Genomic DNA, 27,181 nt, shown 5'->3' with positions numbered 1-27,181 from the left:
TAAGTATTGAAATCTTTATTTCATGTTTCGACAAACCCTGTTGATGTTGCAACAAGGACATCAAAAATACAAACGGACGAGTAACAGCTTTGACAACAGTACGTCACATCACAATGATACATAAACAGAGCAGCTCTGTCACCACCTGGTAGGCCCCTGCAGGACTTTATTGTATCACTATAAGGCAGCACAGACAGAGTTGCTTTGACAAACTTTTAGCCTGTTCCCTGGCATTGTTTCAGAGCAGAGTAGGGGTGTATTCATTAGTGCAAACCATAGCAAAACAATTTGCAACAGAAAACCGCTTGCAATGAAAACGATAATTTATTGGACAAGTTGAGGTTAGTCCCTCCCCGTTTTGGCAGTTTTGCTTCCGTTTGGTTCCTAATGAATACACCCCAGGTGCTGCACAGAGCAGAGTCGCCACTGACCTTCAACGACACCCACCATCTCTGACAGCAAAGGCCAATAATCCCATCAACACATCCATATCATCTCCAGTGCAGACTGTTGGAAGTGCACAGCTGCGTCTCAGGTCTCAAGGGCAGAGTGAGTAGCAGGGAAAGACGCACCTATGGCAGGGTTCGTTCAGTCAGTCAGGTCAGGTCAGTCAGGGGTGGGATGCTCCAGGCTGAGTCCCAATGAAACTCCAGGGAGGGAGCTCCCGGACCCTCACAGGCCCAGCGATGCCTTGAGGAGGGCGGCCATGTCCTCAGACATGGTGCCCTCATCACCTGGGCACAAAGGGAGAAAAAAAAAAGAAAACACATAAGATAATGTGATGACTACTGTTCTCAATGTGTGTTACTGATGCATTACATGAAAAAGAGTGGTGCCATGGACACTGAGCTTTGGCTTGAGCACCTCTTTCTCACAATTAAAGACGTTGAAATGTCTGTGTGTGTGTATGTGGGCAAGCTCGACTGTGTCCCCCCCCAGGTCCTTACCCTCCTCAGCAGCGGTCATGTCCTGCTCCAGTTTGAGCTTCTTCTGGCCCAGCTGCAGCATGCCACCCTCTATTGTGTCCTTATGGATCAGCTTGATCACCTGGACAGTCCTGCAGAAGGAGATGGAAGGACACTGACCTTCAGTCATTCATCAGAGCAGTGTCCATTCCCTCAGAATCACTAGATGCCCCTAATTTTGTCCTCACAGTACCTTCTCTAGGGCCAGAGGGGGTTTCCTGACCACATGGCAACTCATCACTACTAACAGAGCCTTCTCTAAAAGCGAGACATCTCTCGCTACAGATCTACCTAATGCCCAAATGCAGCCTAGCCTAGCCCAGCCCAGCCCATACCACCCCCCCGGGTCTCACCTAGTCTGGCCCAATCTGTGGCAGCGGTCCTCTGCCTGCTTGTCGTTGTAGGGGTTACAATCGATGTCGTGCATGATGACCACGTTGGCCGAGGTCAGGTTGATGCCCAGGCCGCCCGCCCGCGTCGACAGCAGGAACACAAAGATCTCCGGGTCCATGTTGTAGTCGTCAATCAGCACGATCCTGCACCAAACAAACAGAGGTGGGTCTAGGGATTACAGTGGCTCCGTGCATTTTCTCGACACTCTAGAAGTAGGAGATTCACTACTAGCAGTGAGATACAATACGACCAACAATCTAAGAGATTTGCCAGTGAACAGCTTTTTATTTGAATTTTATATGCACTGTCCCCAGTTACAGTTCCTATGGAAAAATACTGCACACAATTATGTTAGAAAGAACCCATTAGGTTGAATTCAACTGGAGCTCACCTGTCTGCTATGGGTGTGGAGCCATCCAGTCGGACGTAGCGATGGCCCAGGTGTTTAAGCAGAATCTCCACAATGTCCAGCATCATGGTGAACTGACTGAAGAGTACCACCCGGTCTCCCTGCCGAGAGAGCAGAGCACAGCACAGCCACATCACATATCGGCTGTATTCACAAGGAACCAAAACGGGACAAAACAAGCGGGACTAACCTGAAATAAGATATACTTGTTTTCAATCCAAAATGTTTTGCTACTGTGTGCACTAATGAACACACCCCTGAAACGATCTGAACATGGCAGATAGAAATATAATGACTAGAGATAACCCGATTCCACACCATACTACAATTTACATCCTCCAGAACAGGCCCGAGGAGGCACGAGGAAAAACCCAAGAAAGAGTCAGGAAAAACACCCAAAACAGAGTAATAAAATAACTAGTCTCTCTCCCTACCTTGGTCTTAAGTGTGGCCAGTAGCGTCTGGAGCAGGTGAAACTTCCCGGAGTCCAGCAGTAGGTCTTTGTCCAGCTGGAATTCATGCAGTGACGAGTACTGCTGGCACAGCCGGTGAAGCTCAAAGTCCGACATCACCGCCATGTCCTCCTGGATCAGCACCGGGTCCGCGTCGAAATGGGTCGGCTCCTAGGGGGAGGGGGATGAATAAATATATACATATTGAGAGAGACGGACAAGAAAGGGAGAGAGGGTTGACAGAAGAGAAAGACAGAAGAGATACGGGTGGTGACATAGTTTCTTAGGAGATGATTTATATAAATCAAATAAGTTAGACAGAAAAAAAAACTAGGACACAAACACAAAATGGCCAATAAAGCAGCAACCTTGAGCATGAGGTGACTCATGGCCTCCAATCTCTCTGTGGTGTAGTACTGCCGGTGGAGCAGAGGGTGGTTGGCCATCTTCCTCAACTGCATCATCACGTTGCACAGCTCTTTCTCTACACAGAGATGGAGATGATGTGAGCGAACGGTTGAGCATGCGAGAGAGAGCAAGAGTGAAGGAGAGAGAGAAAACAGTTGAGTTGAAATTAGGGCACAGGATGTAAGATGCCGATCACACAAACACGCTTAATTGTGCCAGCTATGCACCACCCGTCTGTCACGCCACTGCTGTAACACTACACTGAGTATGGTGAAGATTTCCCTAGACACTGATCTTGGGTCAGTTTAGCACTTTCCCCCACTAATGGATAAGATTAGGACGGGGAGAGGAAAATCTGATCCTAGATGTGCATTTGGGAGAAACTTCACCCTGGACCTACACTACAGTTCAGTGCAGTACATACTCTCTCCGATGGCAGACTTCTTGAGCTTGCCCACCATGTTCTGGTAAAGCAGCTGCTGCTTCTCGCTCATGGTGCAGAATTCCAGCTTCTCCTCCTTCGCTGGCAGCTGCTTAAGAACCTGAGAGACACGCACACACAAACGAGTGCATACGCACACACACATCTTTAAATATCACATTGTGAACCATCCAGTATTTCTCAGTGTAAGTCACTTTGGGAGTGTCCTTACCTCGCTCTTAACTCGTCTGAGGATGAAAGGTTTCATGATGAGTTTAGCCTGGGCGATGCGGTCCCTCTCAAAACTACTCTGTTCCTCGTGGGATTTCTACCACCCAAAAATACAACACAAACATCAAAACACACATCCTACTGTGAGAGTCCCACTTAACATGAGGGGAAGTGGGACCAGGGTCTGTATTCACAAAGTGTCTCAGAGATGGAGTGCTGATCTAGGATCAGAATATTTCTACGCTAAACTTGACCCTTGACCTTACCATGGAGAACATCTTGGCTATCTGCGTGGTGCTGCTGGAGAACATGGAGGGCATGATGAAGTTGAGCAGCGACATCAGCTCCAGCAGGTTGTTCTGCAGAGGGGTGCCGGTCAGGAGCAGCCGGTGCTCAGCCTGGGGACACACAGAGACAGGTAGTCAGACAGGGAATCAGGGAGACACGCAGAGACAAAAACAGGTAGACAGAGACACGTGGACAGACGGAGACACAGGGAGTCAGAAACACAGACGGCGAGAAGGAGCCAGGCAGACAGAGTCAGGAATGTCCGAGAGATTCAGACAGACACTGATGGCTAGACAGAGAGACAGAGGAGACACTGGGACATCAACTCTATTGCACACTACAACAGCTTCTACTACTTGTGAATGGGGAAGTGTGAGGTGTTGTGCAGTGAACTAACGTTGATGGCCATGAGGTGGCGGTAACGGAGGGAATTCATGTTCTTCAGCATGTGGCCCTCGTCGAACACGGCGTACTTCAGTCTGAGCTTGCGGAAGAGACTGCGGTCGCTGTCGTTGCCGATGGCCAGGTTGTAGCTGCGCAGAGAGAAATTACACCCAAACATGAGCATTTGAACTTTTATTCCGTATGTAGACCTACATCAAAACGGAAGGGCTATGAGCGCGCACACACACACACACACACACACACACATTAGGGAATGCTTCAGCACATTTAAGAAGCAAGGCCTTTTAGTTCCAGTGAATTCCCGGTACGCATCTAGATGACTCATCGTGTCGTCAACACACAGGTTTGGACACGTAGCCCGGGAGACTCATTTCCCATATGGCTGCCTCATACAGCGTGTTAATGCTCATTAATATCATTCATTAATGCATTACAAAGTGCTTTTCTGGTTCAGACAGACACGTACGTAGCCCATTAAAACACCCCCTGCACAGCTGCAAGGTTCTGGGGTGAAGTTGCCCCAAGACGCTGATCTGGGGCAACTGCATTTCCCCACCCAATGGTTAAGGTTAGGATCGGGGGAGGGGAAGATGATCCTAGATCTGCACCTAGTGGAAACATCAGCCCGGAGCAGCTGTTAGTCACAATGACAAGTACAGAGGACGCAATGCTCTCCCCTTCCACTAGAGCTCATTGTGGTTCCACCAATAGACTGAAACCTATTTGACAATATTGTGCGTACGTGTACTCACGTGGACACGATGACGTTGAAGTCCACCTGACTGCTGAGGATGTCATGTCGCAGGTACCGCCGGTCCTCCACAGAGCCTGAACATACAACAGAGGGTGTATTCATTAGTGATGGGGGCAAGACATCCGTACAGTTATATATCGGGATATTATTTTTTACGATATATTGTATCGTATCATCTTGACAATATCACAATATTATTTTTGCGCTAGTTGGTTGCACCTGCACCAAAACGCCTGTATTTCTCCTTCATAGCTTGATCTCCATCTTCTTTAAATCAGGGAGTCAATTTCTTTTCAGCCATTTGATTTCCACGACTGACCAAAACTCATTTTCTCATGGCTCTCGTGTCTCTCTGCAGCAGACATATGGTGAGCAATATGTTTGGAACGTCGAATGGCAAAAATAAAATCACCGTATCGAATCGCAATACACATAGAATCATGAGAATCGCAATACATATCGTATCAGCACCTAAGTGTGGTGATAATATCATATTGTGAGGTCCCTGGCAATTCCCAGCCCTGGTATTCATCATGAAAAGAGTGTTTCTTTTTGGACAAGTTCAGGTTAGTCCCTCCCCGCTTCGGCCCATCTTCTTCCACTTGGTTCCTAGGGAATCCAACCCGGCTTAGACTCACAGCTAAGAATCTAACACATTATCCTGGACCTGAATGGATGATAAGGGAGAAAACGACTCACCGTAATACACTAACACCTTGAGACTAGGGCACCAGAGCTTTAACTCACGCACCCAGTTATCTGTAGAGAAAATACAGGTCAATTAAATCCAGTCCAATTTACTCAGCCTAAACAAAACATTATGCCAAACATGACATATTATAAAGGGCAACAGTTGTTTTAAGTGAAATGGTCACAAGTTTTTCACAAAACAGAAACATGCCAATAATACACTAATCATTTGCTTAGGTCATGTGTTCTATTAGTGGTTATAAACAGGCTTAAAGTGGTTATAAAGTGCCTGGCATGACGTGAGTAGAGCCCTTACCAAGGGTGGAGGAGGGCACTGTGATGAGGTGGGGGCCGTCGATGCCGTCCTGGTGCAGTCTGCCCAGGAAGGCTATGGCTTGGATGGTCTTTCCCAAACCCTGATGGGTAGAAGAAAGAAAGATGATTCAAGACGATTTAAGAGAGATCGCAAGCGAGAGAAAGAGTGATAGAGATCAACATCTGCACTTCAAAGTATCAGTCTAAAACAGCATCACGAAGCCCCAGGTTTCATATAAGGACTTGAATCCCACACTGGCAATCTAACAGTATTTAACCAGGGGTTGCAACTGTTTCAGGAAACAGAACCGAAAAAGTTCCAAACTCTGATTTAAACCAAACAAGGCACCCCCCTTTCCCTTTTGAATGTTAAAATAAATATTTCTCACCCATTCCTTTAGTTCTCTCTGTCTGTGTGTATTCACCTGCAGGTGCTACACCCACACACAATATTACTCAAACGCTCACTTATCTAAATCCGTTATGCATTCATAAGTGTAGACTCTAGCAAACCGTTTTGCAATGGAAAATGTCTTGCAACAAAAACAATAGTTTCAGATTGGACCAGTTCAGTTCAGGTTAGTCCCTCCCTGTTTCAGACTGTTTGCTTTCTAGTGAATACACCCGTTGAGGCCTTTGTACACCATCTTGCCACAGTATACCATCTTGCCACAGTATATTATGTTTTCTGTTGGTAACAGTTCTAGAACACAGGGAAATTCACTGAAAAAAATAATAATCATATACTATATATGGTTAAGACCCAAATGGCACCCTATTCACTAAGGGCTCTGGTCAAAAGTAGTGCACTATACAGAGTGTACAAAATATTAGGAACACCTTCCTAATATTGAGTTGCACCCCATGTTGTCCTCAGAACCGCCTCAATTCGTCAGGGCACGGACTATACAAGGTGTCGAAAGCTTTCCACAGGGATGTTGGCCCATGTTGACTCCAATGCTTCCCACAGTTGTGTCAAGTTGGCTGGATGTCCTTTGAGTGGTGGACAATTCTTGAAACACATGGGAAACGGTTGAGCGTGACAAACCCAGCAGCATTGCAGTTCTTGATACAAACCGGTGCGCCTGGCACCTACTACCATACCCAGTTCAAAGGTAATTCAATATTTACTCTTGCCCATTCACCCTCTGAATGGCACAAATACACAATGCAGGTCTCAATTGTCTCAAGACTTAAAAATCCTTCTTTAACCTGTCTCCTCACCTTCATCTACACCAGTGGTTCTTAACCTGGGTTCGATCGAACCCCAGGGGTTCGGTGAGTCAGTCTCAGGGGTTCGGCGGAGGTCAAGACACACACCCGACTCTCACACCCGACTCATATGCGTGTGGAATTAGCCCTGTTTTTGCAAGAGCACCAACATCGTCATGCAGATTGCTTAAAAAATTCTGAGTTCATTCTCATTTTAGCGTACATGGCTGATATCTTCGCAGCTCTCAATCATCTCAATCAACAGACGCAGGGCGGTGGAGTCAACATCATCGAAGCGGAAGAAAACCTGAAGGCTTTTCAAAAAAAGCTACCGTTATGGAAACGACGAACAGAGAACGATAACTTCGCAAACTTTCCCCTGCTAGACGACTGTGTAAGTAAGATCGAAGATGTATCTGGAATTGGAGACATTTCTGTACCCGTGGAACTGAAGCAAGCAATTGCCACGCACTTAGATGAGCTTGCAAAGTCTCTCGACGGATACTTCCCTACAAGAGAGTCATATCCAGCATGGGTGAGACAGCCGTTCACGTTTAGTGTTGAGACAACAGATGTCAATGATGAATACCTCGATGAAATCATTGAAATTCAGCAGAGCCAGGTTCAACAGCAACTCTTCAGAACAACAACGCTCTCAACGTTTTGGTGTCAACAAATGGTAACGTACCCTGTTATTGCTAAGAAAGCTCTGGAGATTTTCATACCGTTTGTTACAACATATCTTTGCAAGCAATCCTTTTCGAGGATGCTGGACATAAAAACGAAGAAAAGGAACAGACTTTGTTGCGAAAATGACATGAGAGTGGCACTTGCCAAGGTGAAGCCGCGCATTTCTGAACTGGTCTCTGAAAGGCAACAGTAGAAGTCACACTGATTTGCAGTAAATATTCATTATTATGTTTTTGTTTGAAAATCATGTTTTAATGGTTTTGTTCTTTGAACACTGATGTTGATGCACGGTTCATTTTGTGCACCAGTAAAATATATACCTATGTTTTGAATTTTATTTTTCCAATTAAGAGGGGTTCGGTGAATGCGCATATGAAACTGGTGGGGGTCAGTACCTCCAACAAGGTTAAGAACCACTGATCTACACTGACTGAAGTAGATTTAACAAGTGACATCAATAAGGGATCATAGCTTGCACCTAGATTCACCTGGTCAGTCTATGTCATGGAAAGAACAGGTGTTCCTAATGTTTTATACACTCAGTGTATAAGGAATAGGGTGCCATTTGGGACACATATAAGGTATTCTCTAAAGCAGTGTTCACATTGGCAATTGGAAGTGGCTCAAATCCCATTGATTTGCATATCTAATTCAAATCTGTTATTTTCCTGCAGTCTGAACCAAAAAGCACACGGAATCGGATATTTCAAGCTACATTTCAAACCACCTTCATAACCATGTGACTGGTGTCTGAACGGTCAAATCTGATTTATTTGCCAACAAGTGGTTTTAAGACTGTTATTTGGCATATCGTGTTACTCGCTAGCTACTCTGTTGACAGCTTGACAAGAATGTGTGCTCTGGTGCTCCTGAGTGGCGTAGCGGTCTAAGGCACTGCATCAGGGACTCCCAATTTACAATGACGGGATAGGCCGTCAACTGTAAAATAAGAATTTCTTCACAACTGACTTGTCTAGTTAAATAAAGGTGAAATAAATTTAAAAAAATCTATCTAGCTTGTTAATTGTTACAATTTTTTGGTTGTTGCATGTGTTAGAAAGCTAAACAGCTACCTAGCTGTCTAGTTGACTGCTGTGGCTAGCCAAAAAGGACTTGTTTTGAAAGTTGGATCGTCTTATCCTTTGAGCCTTTAAAAGTGTTCTTACACTATGCTTTCGAACATTCAAAGCAACTGGGAAACATCCATGGCAGGCATTGTTGTCACATTTGCAAAAAGCAGTGTTCACTAACTTCTGAGTGACAGGAAGCACGAACACCACCAATCAGCCTACACCACTGCACACACACCCGTCGTTACTATGACAACTAGTGTAGCCTTGTCAGCAAATCAATGCTGTCTGAACACACAAATTCGATTTGGTCACTTGTAACTTGCTGTCAGTAGACATAAAAAGGATTTGAAAAAAATATATATATTTGAGCATTAAGGCCTGCAGTGTGAAGGCAGCTTAAGGGGTAAACCATCTCACCATCTCGTCAGCCAGGATTCCATTCAGCTTGTGTTGGTGCAGCAGGAGAAGCCACTTCAGCCCAATCAGCTGGTAGGGTTTCAACTGCAACCTGCATGGCAACCAATCACAATGCAAGACATTTACAGACAAACCAAACAAGACATTTAGAGGCAAAAACAAGTATCTGAGAAGTGTGGCATAACAACCTATTTAACTGTGATGCGATAGTTGTTTAATGTGGTTAACAAAAGGTTTATTATTTTATTCCTTTTAGACAAATCATATCAGACTTTGGGGGTTAACCGTTTTCAGAATACATCCATTACGCCATGGTAACTGGATAACTGGATTACCATGGCATTTACTTAGCATTTGGATTTATCTATTAGTTACAACAATGAGGAGTTGTTCTCCCAGTCTGAATATAAAAGTATATGTCCCAAATGGAACCATATCCTAGCCTATTTAGTGCACTACTTTTGACCAGGACCCATAGGGCTCTGGTCAAAAGTAGTGCACGATATAGGGAAGAGGATGCCATTTGGGACACGGCCTATAGTAGATTAGATGTAATCGTCTATGAATCAGGACAGCAGTGGAAGTTGAGCTCACTTTCTGTTGAGGACTGAGGGCTGGGTCATGGAGCCCATGCCCTTGTCTATGACCTGGGTGACTCCCTTTACCATCTTGCCCGAGATGGTCTGGCACTTGGACATGAGGCCCTGGACCACGGCTCTCTCCTTCAGCACCACCCTGCAGCCAAGCAGCAGCTCTGCAGACAGGCCGTTCTCTTTGTGGAACACCTCCTCCTGAGAAAGGGACACACAGCGAGACAGTCAGAGAGGCAGAGACACACAAAGAAGTGTCGACAACCAGTCAATCGCTCTTATCTTTTTCTTCTGACATGATAGTCAGGCAATTGTATTGTTCTACAACAAAGCCAAACCATGAATAACAGATTAGTGGCTATGTCATGATTGAGGACTATAGTACAGTGGGCCAACTGAATTCACGCCACAATCATAACATCTCTAACCTGGTGGTGGCGGAGCCTTTCCAAGTTAAAAAGGGCTTTGTGGCTTTTCACTTCATAAGTGTCCAAACGGTGTCCAATTGAAAACGCATATTTTGACAAATCATATCAAACTTTATTTGGCACATGCGCCAAATACAACAAGTGTAGACCTAACCGTGAAATGCTTACTTACAAGCCCCAACAACGCAGTTCAAGAAAGAGTTAAGAAAATATTTACCAAAGAAATTCAAAAAAAAAAAAACAAATAAAATAACAATAACGAGGCTATATACTGGGGGTACCGAGTCAGTGTGCGGGGGTACAGGTTAGTCAAGATCATTTGTACATGTAGGTACATAGTGTAAATAGTCCGGTGGCCATTTGATTCATTGTTCAGCAGTCTTATGGCTTGGGGGTAGAAGCTGTTAAGGAGCCTTTTGGTCCTAGACTTGGTGCTCCGCTACCGCTTGCCGTGAGGTAGCAGAGAAAACAGTCTATGACTGGAGTCTGACAATTTTTTGGGCTTTCCTCTGACACCGCCTAGTATATAGGTCCTGGACGGCAGGAAGCTTGGCCCCAGTGATGTACTGGGCTGTACGCACTACCCTCTGTAGCGCCTTATGGTTAGATGCCGAGCAGTTGCCATACCAGGCAGTGATGCAACCGGTCAGTTTGCTCTTGATTGTGCAGCTGTAGAACTTTGAGGATCTGTGGACCCATGCCAAATCTTATAAAATAAAAAAACAAACGGTCTCCTGAGGGGGAAAAGGTGCTGTCGTGCCCTCTTCACGACTGTCTTGGTGTGTTTGGACCATGATAGTTCGTTGGTGATGTGGACACCAAGGAACTTGAAACTCTCAACCCGCTCCACTACAGCCTTGTCGATGTTAAGGGGGCCTGTTCGGCCTGCCTTTTCCTGTAGTCCACAATCAGCTCCTTTGCCTTGCTCACATTGAGGGAGAGGTTGTTGTCCTGGCACCACACTGCCAGGTCTCTGACCTCCTCCCTATAGGCTGTCTCATCGTTGTCAATGATCAGGCCTCCTTTAAAAGTTGCGTCATACTGCGGCACACCCTGCGAACTGCTGCAACGTTCTGTGGCACGTCATTTAATTGCCAGCCATTTTTTCTGTTACTGCAAGTTATTGCTAGTTTGACCACCAGAGGGTATCTTTGAGAATCGTTTGATAGTCTTCCATATTGGCATTACCAGAGACGGGGAGGGCACGTGGGAGACCGGGGTTCAATTCCCTGACAGGGAGAAATGAGTAGGCTGTCCTTGTAAATAAGAATTTGTTCTTAACTGACTTGTAACTGACACATGTGTGTTATTTCATAGTTGTGTCCAAACTCCCCCTTGGTCGTTACGGCAAATCTGGTCTGCGATAGGACTGGGGTTTTTCACACCTAGCACGGCTATTAGACTATTCTTTAGTAAAGGTTGAATAGTCTATTGTTCAGCTATTAGCCCCCTCCCCAACTTGCAAAACTTGATTTTCAATCAAAAATAATTGTTCTGAAAGCAAAAACGAGGCTTCAAAGTAAAAAAATCGGATATTTTGTAATAATAATTTAAAAGTTGCAAGCTCGCACCACGGGACTTAGAGGTACCCAGCGACACAGCTTCATTGCACCAGACCACCAGAAGGGGGAGTTAGAGCACACATTATGCATTTGGGTCTCAAGGTTTTTATATGACCAATCATATCGAGTGGTTCCAATGACAAATTTTGACGCAAGCTACCCGTCCCTGGTGGCGTTCTTCAACAAAGATGGCTGAAAAAATATTACCGTGGAACCAAATGTAAGTAGTTATGTCAAGCAAAATATGTACAATTGAGAGGAATATGTTAGTAAATGTAGAGACAAAAGTTTGCACATCTTTTTTTTGCCATGAAGTTAACTTGCTAAATAGCGATTTTCATAAATTATCTGACTAGCTAACATTAGCCAGCTAGCTAGTGTTATGACAGGATAATGAATTTGTAATTCGTGTGTTTAAATATTTTACGGACTCCTGAGAAAACCAGCAAAGCAGGCTGTCGTCTTGGGAAACAGTGGATGTAAAGAATCTAGCTAGCTAAAGCATTTACTGCAAATTGAATGTACAATTGTGTAAGCTTGCCTTGCAATGCAGAAGTAACATAGCTAGCCAACTATTTACTTGCTTATTGTGTAGTGGAGGATAAAAATGACTGTATTCCTATGGATGTGTAGCTAGCTACAGTATGTAGCCGATCTGTGTATGGACCCTAAAGCGTTTGGTATTAATATTAGTTCAGAACCTATCTATGAACCTCAGCTATCATAGTTGTATCAATTTCAAGTCTGAATGGCATTAATGAAGCCTATGGATAGAGTAGAATATAATAACTTTACTGTGCCAAGGATGCAAGTCCAACAGTTGAAGTCGAAAGTTTACATACTTATGTTGGAGTCATTAACTCGTTTTTCAACCACTCCACAAATTTCTTGTTAACAAACTATAGTTTTGGCAAGTCGGTTAGGACATCTACTTCGTGCATGACAAGTTATTTTTCCAACAATTGTTTACAGACAGATTATTTCACGTATAATTCACTGTATCACAATACCAGTGGGACAGAAGTTTACATACACTAAGTTGACTGTGCCTTTAAACAGCTTGGAAAATTCCAGAAAATAATGTCATAGCTTCTGACAGGCTAATTGACATCATTTGAGTCAATTGGAGGTGTACCTGTGGATGTATTTCAAGGCCCACCTTCAAACTCAGTGCCTCTTTGCTTGACATCATGGGAAAATCAAAAGAAATCAGCTAAGACCTCAGAAAATTGTAGACCTCCACAAGTCTGGTTCATCCTTGGGAGCAATTTCCAAGTGCCTGAAGGTACCATGTGCATCTGTACAAACAATAGTACGCAAGTATAAACACCATGGGACCACGCAGCTGTCATACCGCTCAGGAAGGAGACGCGTTCTGTCTCCTAGAGATGAATTTACTTTGGTGCTAAAAGTGCAAATCAATCCCAGAACAACAGCAAAGGACCTTGTGAAGATGCTGAACAGGTACAAAAGTATCTATATCCACAGTAAAATGAGTCCTATATCGACATAACCTGAAAGGCCGCTCAGCAAGGAAGAAGCCACTGCTCCAAAACCGCCATAAAAAAAAGACTACGGTTTGCAACTGCATATGGGGACAAAGATCGTAGTTTTTGGAGAAATGTCCTCTGGCCTGATGAAACAAAAATAGAACTGTTTGGCCATAATGACCATCATTATGTTTGGAGGAAAAAGGGGGAGGCTTGCAAGCCGAAGAACACCATCCCAACCGTGAAGCACGGGGGTGGCAGCATCATGTTGTGGGGGTGCTTTGCTGCAGGAGGGACTGGTGCACTTCACAAAGTAGATGGCATCATGAGGGAGGAAAATTATATGGATATATTGAAGCAACATCAAGACATCAGTCAGGAAGTTAAAGCTTGGTCGCAAATGGGTCTTCCAAAATGGACAATGACCCCAAGCATACTTCCAAAGTTTTGGCAAAATGGCTTAAGGACAACAAAGTCAAGGTATTGGAGTGACCATCACAAAGCCCTGACCTCAAGCCTATAGAAAATTTGTGGGCAGAACTGAAAAAGCGCTTGCTAGCAAGGAGGCATACAAACCTGACCCAGTTACAGCAGCTCTGTCAGGAGGAATGGGCCAAACTTATTGTGGGAAGCTTGTGGAAGGCTAACCAAAACATTTGACCCAAGTCAAACAATGCTACCAAATACTAATTGAGTGTATGTAAACTTCTGACCCACGGAGAATGTGATGAAAGAAATAAAAGCTGAAATAAATCATTCTCTACAATTATTCTGACATTTCCCCTTCTTAAAATAAAGTGGTTATCCTAACAGGGATTTTTTACTAGGATTAAAATGTCAGGAATTGTGAAAAACTGAGTATAAATGTATTTCGCTTAGGCGGATGTAAACTTCCGACTTCAACTGTATATACATGTACTGTAGTTATTACCACACATGAGATCCCCACATTGTAGCCTGTACATTGAATATATTCACTGATCATGTACTCTTCCTTGGCAAATAAAAGGTGCGGTTCAGATATGAATCTCAGACATTTTTCAGTCATATCAAACTCCATTCTTTGAATGATGCTGTGTCTGCATGTATGTATTATAACTATACACTTGTGTTTACCACTCCTGCTCCTAGGACATCAATGATTACATATTGTAACTATGCAATAGACTAGAAACATGATTTAAGTGAAGGCTGATTTGTAATTCATAATTAGTTCATTGTAATTAATTCATATATACAGAAAAACAACTATGCATATCTAACTCCCTTCATCTGCATTAATCTGAGGACACAGGATAGTATTTCAATGAGATACTTAATTTCAAACAGTGGAGAATGTGAAACGCTTTATTGAAAGAAGTTCATTATCCAGGTGTTATAAATACATAATACATGCATTATAATTATAATATAAATACAAGTTCAATCTGTACTTCAATGCGCATATGGTGTGCATTATAAAACGCGGAAGAAAGACGAGGTGGGGAGAGAGGTGTAGAAGACAAAGGGAAAGAGGTAAGAACAGCGGCAGACAGCATATGATTAATGAATTACAGTGCTACCCTAATATTCTCTCAGCTCATCACAATTGCGTTGTCTCCTAACCAACCTTGTCCCGAAGGTTATCTTAAGAGTGGATGAGGTGACGATGACGGGACTGGCATCCTCTCTCACATCAAAACATACCTGCAGACGAGAGACAGATGGATAGAGAGAGAGCATGATTAAGCCTTGTTTTTTTTATTCTAACACGGTCAGTCATCATAATCATCAGGAGGTGAAATGCAAAACTGACCTTGGATCATTAACTCTGGGACTACTACATCTCCATTTCAATGTAAAGCATCTCTTTAATAATACTTTCTGTTGACCCGACCTTGTGACGTCTCACCTATGATCATGCTGTGCCCTCTGTGTCAGCCAGTTCAGATCCGGGAGGGTTTCACCAAAACAGCTGATATAACCTAGAGGATTTAGGGAGAAGGGGGAGAGGGATGAAGTGAAGAAGAGACACTATTGTGTGTGTGTGTATGGTCTCACCTGGTGTCCACATTAAGTGGCTACAGAGTACTTTATGCTGAAAAACAGACATGAGGACAAACAATAGAAGATCATGTCAATAGAAGATACTGTATGTGATGCAGACGCCTATCGGTGTACCTGAAACATTTAAATATAGAGGGCTATGTGTCTCACCACTTGGTTATTGCAAGGCTAACCCCCAGGGAAATCATGACTTGGCAGCAACAGATAGCAACCGATAGTCCCGTGAAAATGGCTGTGTTTATGTGGTGTAAATCTGAAAATTAGCAGCTGACATCTTAAGGGTTTTTAATTAATGCTTGTTCCATGTACAACAAGACAGGCAGAGATGAAGAGAGAAAAAGAACACAGAACTGTTTAATTACCTCTGGTTATGGACACTTTTGCCAGCAATAAAGCTTCCGCGGCCTGTTCCTTGGACAGTGAACATCTGGCAATATCTACATTTTCGACCACTTGATCAGCTCGCTCTCTGAAAGTAAAGAAAATTAGCTTATTTTTTGTAGATATGACCGATCAATCTAAAGCAGCAGATGTCATTTTCAGGATACGTCAATACAGCACAGAAAGCTTAACACCAGAGTGGTATTGTGGTTGTTCATTAGGTGATGGGAAATATGCAATGATACCTGCACCATCTACACGCTGCAAAGAATCCCTAACTCTGTGACAGACACATTGTGTTCTTTCATTCTTCTGTAAAACAAAAAAGCTAACCGTTACACTGTCATGAAATATGATTATATATCGACTATGAAACAAATAGGACATGGCCTGCTTATGAGTTGCCATGAAAGAAAGTTAGATTAAGTCAACTGAAAATGGCGAGAACAGGCATTCGTAGCTAAATGCGTTTGGTTAGCTTGAGAATAATAATTGCTTGATTTATCATTCTACGGTATGTATGTATGTAATATAGTAGAATGTTATGAACCGACACTGAATCGTAGGAGCTAACTACTAGCTATGTAAAAGTTGAACGGAAGAACGCCCAGTGCTGCTTACCTGAGATGCCATCATCACGCAGTCCTTCTTCATAGGTGTCGCTATGACTTCCTTTGTGTCGGGAAAAAGTTGCTTTCAGAACAATTATTTTTGATTGAAAATAATAAAAAAAACTTTTGCTCTCTACAAAAAGACAAATGTATCTCCATAGCATAACAATTTGCCTGTGAATAACCACACCTTCATACAAACGTGCTACTGTATGCATAATTCTTGACGCACAACCGACGCTGCTGCCATATCTTGCCAGCACGCCCACAAGCGAGCCACTCAGGCGCAGAATGATGACGCGTGGGAGAGGGAAAGGAACTGGATGGGAACAAGAACAATTTGTTGCAAGTTGGGGAGGGGGGCTAATAGCTGAACAAGACTAGTCAACCTTTACTAAAGAATAGCCTAATAGCTGAGCTAGGTGTGAAAACCCCCCCTCCTATCACAGATCAGATTTGCCCTAACGACCAAGGGGTAGCTTGCTACCGAATGTAATAAAGTAATAACTTTTCAAATAAGTTACCTTACACGTTATGTTAGCTGACAATTTGTTAGCTACGCTGTCCTTAAGGCCCACATAGCAAATCATTACAGCAGTATGTACTGGTATGTTAGCTAGCTACCTAACAGTTAGTAGTTATACATCAAACTTGCCAGTATATTAACTATAGGCTAACTACCCAACATTTATTGACTTGATTATTCCAGTCATTCTTAGCTTAGCTAAATTATATAGTCGTTGTGCTTTCTCAATGGACATTCGGGTGCTTTCGTAAATTCGCTCTGGCCATCTATAGGCTGGACAATAGAACGAGTCAAAATTCACCCGAGGCTGAAGAACGGCTTAAGAACGTTGGCTAAGCTGGAACATTAGCGCGAGCCCATAGAAAATGAATGGAATCGAACGTTCGCAGGGCCTGTTTTGACTGGAGTGATGCTTAGAATTCCATTTCGCCTAAATAGCACAAAAAATGTATCCCTTTTTATTTTACCACTACAATCTGTTCATTGGACGAAACTGGAAAAAAAAAAACTGTAGAAAGTAAACATCCGCACCGCGATGGTGTCAACTGCACTTATGTCTGTGTAATGAGAAAGTAAGGAAAAAATAATAACTTTATTATTTTTGGTCTAGCGATCGATGACAAACGAGCTCACTGCCCAGACTTACATAATTACAAAGAGGAGATTCTCCTGATTAAAATCGTGCCCGACTTGAAAAAAAAAAATCTAAATATACACAGTGAGATATTTGGCGATATAGACCGGCATGCCTCTCCATAGGAAAACAATGGGGGGAGCTCAGCGTTCCAAGCGCAAAAGGTATTTTGGGGCTAGAATTTGATGATAACCGAGCTAGCTGCCCAGGCTTACATAATTAGAAAGAGGAGATTCTCATGATTGAAATGGCATTCGACTTAAAAAATAAATAATCTAAAAACACATTGCGAGATATTTGCCGAAATAGACAGACATGCCTATATTTCCCCCATTGGAAACAATGGGATGACCGCAGAGTTCCAATATTTTTTTGTTGATTACATTTTAACTATAAAACAACGTGAGCAGGTCTCATTGCCAACAATAGCAAAGCAGGCATTGTGATGTTGAACAATAAGCTGGGAATAGAACGTTCGGAAGGCGAGTTGGTGCCACGGTGCTCAATAGAACTAACAGGAGCTGGCAGGGTGAAAAATGCACAAAATAAGATCTGTTCTTTCATGATTACTTCAAAACGACGGCAAGCAGCTGGGAAATATTGTCATATTATGAAACTGGGCTCCATGGCGGATGCAATTAACTAGTTTTTCATCAGAAAAGAACGTTGTTAAAAATGTAATGCGTCCAGCCTACTATCTACACGGATTTCAGAGCACTCTCGTCTGTGTACCAGAGCGCAGAATAATGAGTTTACGAGCGCTCAACACGCGTTGAATATGGCCGGTGTCAGTAAACAAGGGGAAAAAAAGCGTAATTAAATTGTTTCCAGCACAGTTACCAACGCTCTGGTTAACACAAACTGCCTTACCAGCTCAGCTAGGGCGAGTAAAATGGTTTGAGTGGTCTCATGTGTCTGGAAGTAGCTAGCAAGCTAGCCAACGTTGGCTTGGGTGCTTGACTGCCATTGTAAGGCCAGAACGCTCAAATCAACCCTTCTCCTCGGCCCGAATGTCCAGTGCATGCTCCGAGAGCGAAACGGTCTGAAATAACAAACTGACAATGCTCTGAATTTATGAGCGTCACGTTGTACAGCGCCATATTTTCTGTTCCATCCTAAAGGAAACTCAAGGTTTTTCATTTTTCATGGAATAGAAACACCATTAATCAAATTAATTAAACAAGTACAAGTCAAACGTTTGGACACACCTACTCATTCCAGGATTTTTCTTTATTTTTACTATTTTCTACATTGTAGAATAATAGTGAAGACATCACAACTATGATATAACAGCGGTCTCCAGCGTGCCCCGCATTCTGTAGTACTGACATGACCTGCTCTCCCTTATGTAAGGAATTAGGCACTTTCCCATGTTTACTATAGTATGTATTGTAGACTGCACAGTAGCCTAATAAACAAATAAAACAATAAAATAATAGAATGAAAAAAAAAACCTCAAAATGCAGATGTTGATTTAGTTATTGATCCATAACGAATTACTATGGGAATAAATACTGATTTACAGAAATATTGGAACAATGTTGTGTAATGAAGGCAAACAATTTAGAATGCTCCAATCCTGTAGCCTACTCCCGACAATCACGCCGTACAGCGCCATATTTTCCATTCCATCCCAACGGAAACCCTGAGGGTTTCGTTTTTCTCTGAATAGAAACACCATAATATTAATTCATTTGATTAAGCCAAATTTCTTAAAATCAATCTCATATACTATGTTATTACAAAAAAGGTTTTAACTTCTCTGGTAATGCCAATACGGAATACTATCAAATGCTTCTCAAAGATGCCCTCTGGTGGTCAAACTAGCAATAACTTGCAGTAAAAGAAAAAAAATGGCTGAGAATTAAATGACGTGCCACAGAACGTTGCAGCAGCATGCCAGGTGTGCCGCAGTATGACGCAACTTTTAAAGGAAGAACAAATGTAGGTTCCTTTTGTCCAGGTGGGAAAGGGCAGTGTGGAGTGCGATTAAGATTGCGTCATCTGTGGATCTGTTGGGGCGTTATGCGAATTGGAGTGGGTCTAGGGTATCCGGGAGGATGCTGTTTATGTGCGCCATGAGTGCTACAGGGCGGTAATCATTTAGGCAGGTTGCCTTGGGTAAAATAATATGTTAATTGTGTAGACAATCATCTAAGAAAGTCAATGCTCCAAACCTCATGTCTATCATAATCTGTTCAAAACTTACTGGAGTTTGTACACTTGTGGAATGGACAAAATTAGGATGACTAAATATAGGTCCATTACCTTTTCTAGATAATTTATATCTCAAATCAAATTTTATTGGTCACATACACATGGTTAGCAGATGTTAATGCGAGTGTAGTGAAATGCTTGTGCTTTAGTTCCGACCATGCAGTAATATCTAACAAGTGATCTAACAATTTCACAACTACCATACACACACAAACACACACGTGTAAAGAATATGTACATATAAATATATGGATGAGCTATGGCCGTGCGGCATAGGCAAGATGCAGTAGATGGTATAGAGTACTGTATATACACATATGAGATGAGTAATGTAGGGTATGTAAACATTATACAAAGTGGCATTGTTTAACCTCTCTAGGGTAGGGGGCAGTATTTTCACATCCGGATAAAAAACGTACCCGATTTAATCTGGTTATTACTACTGCCCAGAAACTAGAATATGCATATAATTGTTTGATTTGGATAGAAAACACCCTAAAGTTTCTAAAACTGTTTGAATGGTGTCTGAGTATAACAGAACTCATATGGCAGGCCAAAACCTGAGAAGATTCTGTACAGGAAGTGCCCTCTCTGACCATTTCTTGGCCTTCTACACTCTATCGAAAACAGAGGATCTCTGCTGTAACGTGACACTTTCCAAGGCTCCCATAGGCTCTCAGAAGGCGCCAGAACGTTGAATGATGACTTTAGCGCAAAACAGTAGCGCATTTGGATAGTGGTCGATCTGAGAACAATGAGACGGGTGCGCGCATGCACATGAAGAGGCCATTTTACATTTTCAGTCTTTGAACGAAAAAGACGTCTCCCGGTCGGAATATTATCGCTATTTTACAAGAAAAATCGCATAAAAATTGATTTTAAACAGCATTTGACATGCTTCGAAGTACGGTAATGGAATATTTTGAATTTTTTTGTCACGATATGCGTCCGCGCGTCACCGTTCGGATAGTGTCTTGAACGCAAGAACAAAACAGAGGATATTTGAACATAAATATGGATTATTTTGAACCAAAACAACATTTGTGGATGAAGTAGAAGTCCTGGGAGTGCATTCTGACGAAGAACAGCAAAGGTAATCCAATTTTTCTTAGTAATTCTGAGTTTAGTGAACGCCAAACTTGGTGGGTGTCAAATTAGCTAGGCCGTGATGGTGAGCTATCTACTCAGAATATTGCAAAATGTGCTTTTGCCGAAAAGCTATTTTAAAAATCTGACACCGCGATTGCATAAAGGAGTTCTGTATCTATAATTCTTAAAATAATTATGTTTTTTGTGAACGTTTATCGTGAGTAATTTAGTAAATTCACCGGAAGTTTGCGGTGGGTATGCTAGTTCTGAACGTCACATGCTAATGTAAAAAGCTGGTTTTTGATATAAATATGAACTTGATTGAACAAAACATGCATGTATTGAATAACATAATGTCCTAGGAGTGTCATCTGATGAAGATCAAAGGTTAGTGCTGCATTTAGCTGTAGTTTGGGTTTATGTGACATTATATGCTAGCTTCAAAAATGGGTGTGTGATTATTTCTGGCTGGGTACTCTGACATAATCTAATGTTTTGCTTTCGTTGTATAAAGCCTTTTTGAAATCGGACAATGTGGTTAGATTAACTAGGGTCTTGTCTTTAAAATGGTGTAAAATAGTCATATGTTTGAGAAGTGTGCTGGTTTCTTTTAATTAAGGAACAAGCTTAAAATTCTTTACTGACCATAATTTTTCACCTGTCTGACCACTTACATGATGACGAGTTTCTCACACGACTGGCCTATCTGGGTGATGTTTTTTCTCACCTGAATGATCTGAATCTAGGATTACAGGGACTCTCCGCAACTAAATTCAATGTGCGGGACAAAATTGAGGCTATGATTAAGAAGTTGGAGCTCTTCTCTGTCTGCATTAACAACGACAACACACAGGTCTTTCCATCATTGTATGCTTATGTACAATGTCAAATGTGCTATAGCGAAGCACACGAGTGAGCTGGGTGCGCAATTACGCAGGTACTTTCCCGAAACAGACAACACAAACATCTGGAGCCTCATCAAAATTGCAACAAGCGGTTCTGTGAAAATTTAATTTAAATCAGAAGCCACTGTCAGATCTGAATATGGCTGCGCTCAGAGTATCCAGCCTTGGAAAATCGCACTGTTAAGACACTGATGCACTTTGCAACCACATACCTATGTGAAAGTGGATTCTCGGCCCTCACTAGCATGAAAACTAAATACAGGCAGACTGTGTGGAAAACCATTTAAGACAGACTCTCTCCAATACAACCCAACATTTCAAAGTTTTGTGCATCCTTTCAAGCACACCCTTCTCATTAACCTGTGGTGAGTTATTCACCATTTTGATGAACAAATACATTTTTATATGTAAGATGGCTAAATAAAGATCAAAATTATTGATTATTATTATGTGTGTCCTGGTCCTATAAGAGCTCTTTGTCATTTCCCACGAGCTGGGTTGTGACAAAAACTCACACTCATTCTTATGTTTAATAAATGTACCGTATAGTGTGTGTGTGTGGCAGGCTTACAATGACGGCAAAAAACATTTGAGAGTGCACTGACCCTGGTGCTAGAGGGGGTACGCAGCTGGAAGTTGAATGTTTGAAGGGATACAGGACTATAAAAAGTTTGGGAACCACTGGCATAGGATAAATAAACTTCAACATGAAATCAATACACATTAGTAAGTCGTCGGTTGTATTCAGCACTTTAAGGAATGAGAGTGTTGTTTACTCTGTAATGACACTCTTGCAATGGATAAGCGGTGGAAAATGGCATTCTATTCCCTATATAGGCTCCCGAGTGACGCAGTGGTCTAAGGCACTGCATCTCAGTGCAACAGGCGTCACTGCAGTCCCTGGTTCAAATCCAGGCTGCATCACATCCGGCCGTGATTGGGAGTCCCATAGGGTGACGCACAACTGGCTCAGCGTTGTCCGGATTTGGCCGGTGTAGGCTGTCATTTTAAATAAGAATTTGTTCTTAACTGACTTGCCTAGTTAAATAAAAAAATATAGTGAAAGATTTTTCACCTGAACCATATGGGTCCTGAAGTAGTGCACTATATAGGGAAAAGGGTGCCATTTGGGACGCACCCAAAGAGTTCTGCTCACGACAGGCCACGCGGCTCCAGATGGCTGCTGGGGTGTTTTGGACCAAAAATCTAACTAGCGCTTTGTTCCAGTAGGTAACATTTCTACCACACTTTTAATTTTACAGGGGAGCGTGACCAGAAAGATACCAAGCTGTGATATTCTATTAACACATCTACATTGTAGTCTATATCTTCTCAGTTATTTTCAGTGTTAGAGAGGAAAAAACGTCACACAGAGAGAACGGGGGGGGCGAGGTGGATTTGTGTGGTCACGCAACACTTTAAATTTGATAGACTATCTTTAGCATCTCTATAATTGAAGTTCTCATATATTCCCTTTAAAAAACTGAAGATGTAACGCATCCCAGCAGCAGTGAAAGTAACACACACACACACACTCTGAACGTACCAGTCAAGGATCCGACACTCTTCAAAATCAACTAACACCTGTTGAGCCTTCATTCCTCCCTGCAGTTTCCATGTTTAAAAGAACCTCATCTTGTTCTAACCTGCTGGGTTTACCTTGTGGAGGAGCAGACCCACTGTGCAACACACCTGGCAGTGATACACCCGAGATTGCTCTTACATAATATATGACGTATGCCATTTAGCAGACGCTTTTATACAACGTGACTTAGTCATGCATGCATATATTTTTCATATGGGTAAGTTTCTCTTACTCACCAGGTCCTGCCAAACAGCAAAGGGCCGTAGCTCCACAATCTTCTGGGCTTTCTTCAACGAGCAGCCGGCGATGAGGGACAGCTCATCCAGCGAGGCCTCCTGGAAGAAGTGCAGAATCTGGTCTTTGAGCGTGGATGTGCCCTCGTCCCCCGCCACAAAATCTAGCTCGTCGTCCTCGCCCTCAAACTCGCTGCTGGCCCCCTCCGTGTCCTCATCCTCTGAGCTGCTGGCCCTTTCGTAGGAGGCGCGAGCCTTCCTCTTCCTCTCCGACGCCTCCTTCTTAGCCACGCTGGTCCCGTTGGAGAGCTTCTGGCTGGTAGAAGTCGAAGAGGAGGACGAGGAGTAAGGCCTAAATTCAGGTGCAGGTTTCTTGAACATCCATTTCAGAGCGGAAGCATTGCTTCGCCTGGCCTCCTCCTTGCTATCCTTAGACTCCCAACGGTCTCTGCTCGGCTTGGCATCACTCTTTGCTTTGCCATTACTCTTGGCATTCAGTTCCTTTTGCTTGACTTCAGGGGAGCTGGATACTTCACGTGCACTAGAGTCTTCATCTTCAGCAGAAGAATCAGTAAAAATGGCACATTGATGAATATAACGTGTACAGTACAAATAAAATATAATCTATAGTGGTTGTATCAGCACATTATCAGTGATGTTTCAACAGGGTGAGGACAGTGTCATCTCACCTGGGTCCGAGAACATGCGCAGCACCTCCAGGGCATCATCCACGTTCCACTCATGTTCCTGGAGCACGGACCTCAGTTCCTATAGAGTGACAGACGGGGTAGAATAAAAACACTCTTCATTAAGATATGGATTCTGTCACCTGGAGTGTCATGATCATGTCGCTACCAAGGTGTACGTGGTTGCCGTGTCAACGTCTGAAAAGAGTCCCCCTCACCTCCTTATCCTGGTCGGGGAACTTCCTCTGCAGTTTCCTGACCATGGCCTCCCGTCTCTCCCAGCTGGGCTCTGCTCCCTCCTCAGTGTCTTCAGTCTGAAGGATCAGACCGCAGTGAAGGTTAATATTGCCAAGAAGATGCAACAGCACAATGCCTGCCTGGGGTGTTTTTATTAGTGCACACCGTAGTCAAATGTTTTGATACAAAAACACGCCTTTCTTAAAATGGTCAAGTTGAGGTTAGTCCATCCCCATTTCGGCCTGTTTGGTTGCTAGTCCCAGTCTTACCAGAGACGGTCTCCTCTTCTTACTGGGCTGCTGAACCACGTCGCTGTCTTGGGAACTGCTGGAGCCATCCTGTTTCCTCTTTCGCGTTGAGTCTGGACAAACAATTGTGTCAATGTGTGAGGAGATACACATGCCAGATGACCAAGCCAACTTCTGGTTTGGTCCTTTTTTCCCCTTCATGTTTTACCAATGGCAGACAAAGCCCTATAACCATCATTACAATGAGGTCTAGGCTATGTTGTCATGAGCGGAAGAAAACATGGCATAACCATGGAAAACACTGGTCAAGCTGTGTTTGTGGGTGCGGTAGGGACAGGCTGCAACCTGCTGTCTCTGATGTTAGTAAATGAAAGATACCTTTGTCACCAAACATCAGGCATGAGGCTATGGCACCATCCAAAGTGCTTGTGCTTTTAATCACCTGAAAACAAAGCAAAAGTTAAACATATAGCTATGTGTATCCACAGAAACTGAGCAGCAGCCATCTTTGAGAGACTATACTATAGCTTGTGACATAAAAGTGACTATGACATTACCTCCAGCAGCTCCTTCCCGTCTCTTTGAGGGAAGATTTCCTGCAGTTTGGCCAGTCTCTCTTCCAGCTCCTTGTCCATTTTGTCTTCCTTATCAGATGTCTCAGTCATCTCTCTTACCTCTCGCTTCAGTGATTCCTTTACAGGTTCCCTGAAATAGAAAGAACTACAAGATTAGACTGGCATATTAGGCTACACTTTATGGAATTCGCTATACCTTGAAGGAAGTCAAGGGGAAAATATAAGTCTAGGTATTTCAGCTCTACTTACGTCACCCTTTCTGTTAATTTATCACTTCTCGAGTCGCTTGCCAAATCGTCAGAGTCACTGATGACATCTTCAAATACAACTCCTCGCCCAGGTTTTCCAAGGTCGGATACAGGTGTTGTTACTTGTGCTGTATGTGCCACAGAAATATGGGCAAAGACAGTTTAGCAATCATTTTATTACCCCACTGAGTGCATTTTGGAATTCTAACCCCTTTTAAAAGCATTGTGTGTTTGAGCTACAGACTTCTGGGCCGTACCATTGGATTTGTTTTTCTTCAGCATCTGTAGATACCAACCATTAGTCTGTGTTATTATTGGGGGCTGAGCTAGAGCTGTGTCTGTGAGACAAGGGCAGGAACTGAAGGGGCCCGGGAATTTAAAAAATATATCTGGATCGTAGAAAATCCCAGGTCTATAATATCTGTAAAAAGCTCACATAGTTGAGGTCACAAACTCCAAACAGTTGTCACTGACTAGTTGGATATTCATTTCCCAGTGAGCAAAAATGTCTGTACTTACAGCGTTCATATAAATTCTTTCAGGTTTTTGCTTTGGCAGACCTCTTTTTTATTGACATTTGTCAATAAAACTCATGAATGCAACCGTTTATGTACAATGGTTTTGTGTTCTAATTGTAGCCTTCGTTGTCCTGAAAATAAAATGGTGAAACACTTCATTGTGAGGATACATCTAAGGCTGGATATGCAGATACATGGAAGTAAGATAAATGAAAAGGCGATTTTTGCTGGGGTCTCGGGACTGATCGGTTTAAAACGAGGCCCATAGCCTAGGTATGCTGTTGTTGTTAGCTACACGTTCCCAACCAAAAACATAGTTTAATTAGCTAACGGTAGCCATCTACCCAGCTAATGTTAATGTTAACTGACGCCCAGAGAAAGCCACTGATAACGCTAGCTAGCTGGCTGACTGGCTAGCTAGTGTTGTTGGCTATTAAGGCTACCAAGCAAGTCAATGGCTGTCACCTGTCAAACAGCCAACGTTAGTTACCTAACGTTAGCTAGCTAGATGTCAACAGTCAGTATCAGCAAAGATTATCCACACAGATATAACTATGCGTTATAAAAACCTTCGTTACAGAGGTGGAAGTTAGCTAACGTTACATTAATAATGGCTGGCTAGTGGCTACTGTCATCAAGCAAATCATACCTGGTTTATTCTCCTTCTCCGACTCTGGACTTACGGAACCGCTGTATTTGTCCTGGTTTGATGTCGGTTTATTCTTGTCAAAACGAAACCGCTCTAAATTAAATAAACTCATTTTCAAACGGCAAGTACTAAACGTTACACAGCTAGCACGCAAGAGAGGTGAGCTCTTTGTCTCCGTCGAAAATATCCCTTAATTCTGGCTATCGAAAGCTGGCTAGCTACGATTACCATGAATTGTATGAATAACGTTAACTAGCAAGCCCGTCACGTGTTACTCGTTTGAAAGCCGATCCCAACAGTTTAAATATGTCAGTACTCCAAATATCTAACGATACACTCACCTATAATACATTTCAAAATACGTTCATTAATTTAGATATACAAGTTAAATCTATAGCTACCAAACCTGGCTATCTTATTTTCCCGCGAAAGACTATAAAAACGCTATCTATTGGACAAGTTAACTCAGGAATGGACCAATAGTAAGAAAAAAAGACACTAAAGCCGAGACCGGCTTTACACTTCCTGCACCATGTTACCACAGATAGAACAATGAGACAGATATTTCACTGGATGTTTCAATGTGAAGCATCCGCTTGG

The 27,181-nt window shown here is 42.9% G+C and overlaps 1 protein-coding gene across 1 annotated transcript; it reads right to left on the bottom strand.

Annotated features, from left to right (window-relative positions):
• LOC106580170 (SWI/SNF-related matrix-associated actin-dependent regulator of chromatin subfamily A containing DEAD/H box 1A) lies at window positions 1-27,181 on the bottom strand. Its single transcript, XM_014160932.2, has 23 exons — window positions 26,582-27,181; window positions 25,416-25,542; window positions 25,149-25,296; window positions 24,970-25,033; window positions 24,613-24,704; window positions 24,325-24,420; window positions 24,110-24,188; window positions 23,424-23,974; window positions 9,718-9,914; window positions 9,124-9,214; window positions 5,733-5,832; window positions 5,426-5,485; window positions 4,725-4,800; window positions 3,965-4,100; window positions 3,546-3,677; window positions 3,281-3,376; window positions 3,052-3,169; window positions 2,588-2,703; window positions 2,202-2,390; window positions 1,750-1,868; window positions 1,319-1,501; window positions 948-1,057; window positions 1-734 (listed from the first exon to the last, which is right to left on the bottom strand). Exons 1-23 carry the CDS (start codon window positions 26,691-26,693, stop codon window positions 673-675), a joined length of 3,054 nt encoding a protein of 1,017 aa, XP_014016407.1. The 5' UTR covers window positions 26,694-27,181; the 3' UTR covers window positions 1-672.

This window comes from Salmo salar, chromosome ssa20 (assembly GCF_905237065.1).
Source record: "Salmo salar chromosome ssa20, Ssal_v3.1, whole genome shotgun sequence".
NCBI lineage: Eukaryota > Metazoa > Chordata > Actinopteri > Salmoniformes > Salmonidae > Salmo > Salmo salar.
This window is presented reverse-complemented; position numbering and strand designations above follow the sequence as displayed.